The sequence below is a fragment of the Carassius gibelio genome, chromosome A3 (assembly GCF_023724105.1).
Source record: "Carassius gibelio isolate Cgi1373 ecotype wild population from Czech Republic chromosome A3, carGib1.2-hapl.c, whole genome shotgun sequence".
In the NCBI taxonomy this organism is placed as follows: Eukaryota; Metazoa; Chordata; class Actinopteri; order Cypriniformes; family Cyprinidae; genus Carassius; species Carassius gibelio.
The window spans coordinates 31656358-31659846 of record NC_068373.1 but is presented as its reverse complement, the minus strand read 5'-3'; the positions used below and the strand labels follow the sequence as shown (position 1 = coordinate 31659846).

Below are 3489 nucleotides of genomic sequence, written 5' to 3'. Positions count from 1 at the left end.
GTGTGGTTTGCAAATACAAAACATCACTCACAAACTAATGCATTTTGTTCTGCAAATAAAAAACGTAGCTATCAAACAAATACAGTACGTTTTACATATACAAAGAAACGTATGTCTTCAATGACAAAAATATCTTCCAAGTACAAACTTAAATCTTTCAAGTACAAAACAAAATCCTTCAAATACAAAACAAAATCCTTCAAGTACAAAACAAAATCCTTCAAGTACAAAACAAAATTCTACAAGTACGAAAAACTGTCACGTGACTTTTGGCACAAATTTTCCGCCTTGCTGATCCGCACGCAAAGGACCATTTACGCAAAAACCGGAAACACATCAATGAAGTGTAAACCCAGTTCCGGTGTGAGCTTTGTTGGCGGAGAAATCGAAATGTCAGCTAGAGTGTTTTCGACGAACCTGAGTTTTCTTCCGAAGTTCACCAGCGCCGATGTGGTGAAGAGTGTGGAGGTGCATTCTTCCACTAAAGGGAACAAATTGGATAAAGGATACAAGTTCTTCCAAGAAGAGTTTATCCACAATTACCAAGGTAAGCTTTAGCTAGCTTTAGCCATAGCACCGGTTATAACTCTGTTAACGTTAACTGTATATCTTAGGTGTTGCGAAGTTGTAATATAAGGTATAACACATCGCAGTGAATATGTTGTGTGTATGTTTAACTGAGAAGGCAAGAGATTAACGTAACAACCAGTAATTTGGTGAAGCTGTAACATTACTAGGTAACGTTGAAATGTGAAATGTTACTGAAATTGTCTTGTAAAGTTGTGTATTTCTATGTGAGATAACACGTAATGTTTTCTTGTTGTATGCGGTTATAGTATCAAATATACTCCAGGGACAGGTAGTAGTGAGAGGTAAATGCTTCAGGTCAATGAGAAAGAGCGAGGAGCCTCACAAACTGGAGGTTTGACTATAAACAGACAGAATGCCGGTTGGCAAAAGTTGCCCGTTCTTGCGTGTTCACTCTTCTTGCTGCGGTTGCGGCATTTTCTTCACTTACTATTATTTTACTGAAAGTAGGGTGACCAGACGTCCTCTTTTTCCTGGACATGTCCTCTTTTTTGATACCTATATAATAAAATAACATTGAACATACATGAAATGTAATCATATTTGCATTATGTACGCAGCTCTGCACACCCATTACTCTCAATGAAATATCTCTCAAACTCACTTCACTCTTCCTTTTTTTTACCAACTCAAATCTGGTCACCCTACTGAAAGATATAGTTTCATGTTATTATGAACATTGATGTAGCAACATAAGTATGACTTAATTGTAACCTATTTAATGTATTGTGTCTAGATATCACTGGATGTAGAGAGTGCCAACCTGAAAGCTTTCTCCTGCAGTTGTGCGGCTGGTAAAGGATTCTGCAATCACATAGTTGCCATCCTGTACCAGACCGCACATTATTCACAGCTGGGTCTGCAAGTTAAGTTTTTTTTTATGTTATGACTAACCAAATGATGGTTACCTCAGATATAATGAATAAAATGTAAATGTAGTTATGCACTCATGTCTGACTTTTCTTTTGTGTGTCCAATAATCTTGTGTTTCTCTTGTCTAGGACCACTGCCAGATCCATATATGATGGCATCTGGAAGCAAATTAAGCCAGGTGCAGCCCCAACCTCTCATGGCTGTTGTATTGGATGGGCTTTCTGAGATGGAGTGGACGCCATCTAAATTTGGGTCTGTCCCTCGTGGATCCCCCATGTCCTATCACTGTCCACCCAAGAAGTCCAGTGACCTCCTCCTACACCACATGGCTCCAGAATTTCCATCCCTTCCTGTGATGCAGCACATTTTTCCTAGGTTGCATTTTGTCCCGACCTTGCATCAGTTAATGGATCTCCAGTCTCTTGAAGTGTCACCGCAGCTGTCCTTAGAGATAGCAAAAGAAACTCAGCAGCAATCCAAATGTCCTGCGTGGACACAGCTACGGCGAACAAGGCTGACTGCTAGTCGTTTTTGGGATGCTTGTTGTAGTAGGTCGTGTCGTGCAGAGCTGGAGTCTGCAGCTATTCAGATGATCAGAGGCTCCACAAAGCAAACAGCTGCAATGAAGCATGGGCTACTAGTGGAGCCTGAAATACTGGCAAACTATGCTGAACTGTTGCGAGTTAATGTGTTACCAGCAGGGTTCGTCATTCACCCTGATGCACCACATCTCGGGGCCAGTCCAGACGGTCGGGTGTATGACCCTTCAGAGTCACCTCCTTTTGGCCTGGTTGAAGTGAAAAGCAGCACAAAAACTGATCCATCTCAGGTTGCTCACCTCAAGGTGCAGGAAGGCCACGCCAGTCTGAGGCGTTCACATAAGTACTACTGGCAGGTTCAGGGCCAACTGGCAATCACAGGACTGACATGGTGTGACTTTGTTACCGATACCCTATCAACTTTAACCGTGGAAAGAATTTGGCGTGATGACTCATTCATTGCGGAAATGAAAGAGCAATTAGATATATATTATTATGGCACATACATGAATGCATACCTTAAATTACACTAATCTTGTTTTACCAATCAGTTTGTCTTAATGTTGATGATCTGTAATGTTATTTGTTTTATTGTAAATATTTGATGTTATGAGTTTTTATTAATCAGTTGATGTTAAGCATAACAAAAAAATTAAATGATGCACAATTTTGACCAAAATTGTTTTATTTGTTCATCTATTTTTTGTGTGAAATCAAAGTCACATTTCAACAGAAAAATATTAAGAATATAACAGTTATATTTAATTAGATTTTTAAGAATATGTGGGAACATTCAATTATTTACATACTATTAACACTTTATTTACATACCAAACATTAATTCACTCTTCAAAACAAAAAGGTCCTTGATAATTTGCCAAAACACAGCAGTTAAGCCAGATCTGATTCACACTGCCAATCAGTGTGAGCGGCACGGGAGAGTCCCAGATGTGAAAGGACTTTATCCTACCGATCACTCTTTCCACTATAATTCTGAGGCGGGCAATGGCTTGGGTTTGTTCCGTTTCCTCCTTGCTGAATTGAGCTGAACGCTTAAAAGGTGGAATGATGAGCTTAGATCCAACTTTGTCCGACATGACATCGTCTCCTGGCTCTAGCAAGGGAAGGACTCCACTGATCCTGGTGATCTCCTTATCTGAGATGCACCCAGTGTACAGGGGTGAGATGAATGTCACCAAAGCATTGGGAGCAACTCCAATTAGCCCTTTCAATGTCGTCCTGTTTTTGTAATTTAAAAATGTTTCTGATTGTAAGGTCAGGGATGAGGCTGTTTCCAGGGCAATTTCTGTGCAGTCCAGTATCACTCTGACATTGGGACAGTACCGCTGGAATTTAAGGGGCATAGTGGACTTAACCTTTTCCCTGCTTATCCAGATGGGAAGTGAGCTCAGCATCATAAAAAGATAATTGGCCTAGGTGATGGTAACCCTGCTAACCCTGGCAATGCTCACATTAAACATGTCAGCAA

General features: G+C 40.4%; 1 protein-coding gene across 1 annotated transcript; it reads left to right on the top strand.

Annotated features, from left to right (window-relative positions):
- Positions 1-378: 378 nt before the first annotated feature.
- On the top strand, positions 379-2544 carry LOC127942601 (uncharacterized). The gene is made up of 2 exons (XM_052538428.1): positions 379-547; positions 1325-2544. The coding sequence occupies exon 2, from the start codon at positions 1538-1540 to the stop codon at positions 2531-2533; it is 996 nt and encodes a 331-aa protein (XP_052394388.1). The 5' UTR covers positions 379-547; positions 1325-1537; the 3' UTR covers positions 2534-2544.
- Positions 2545-3489: the final 945 nt, after the last annotated feature.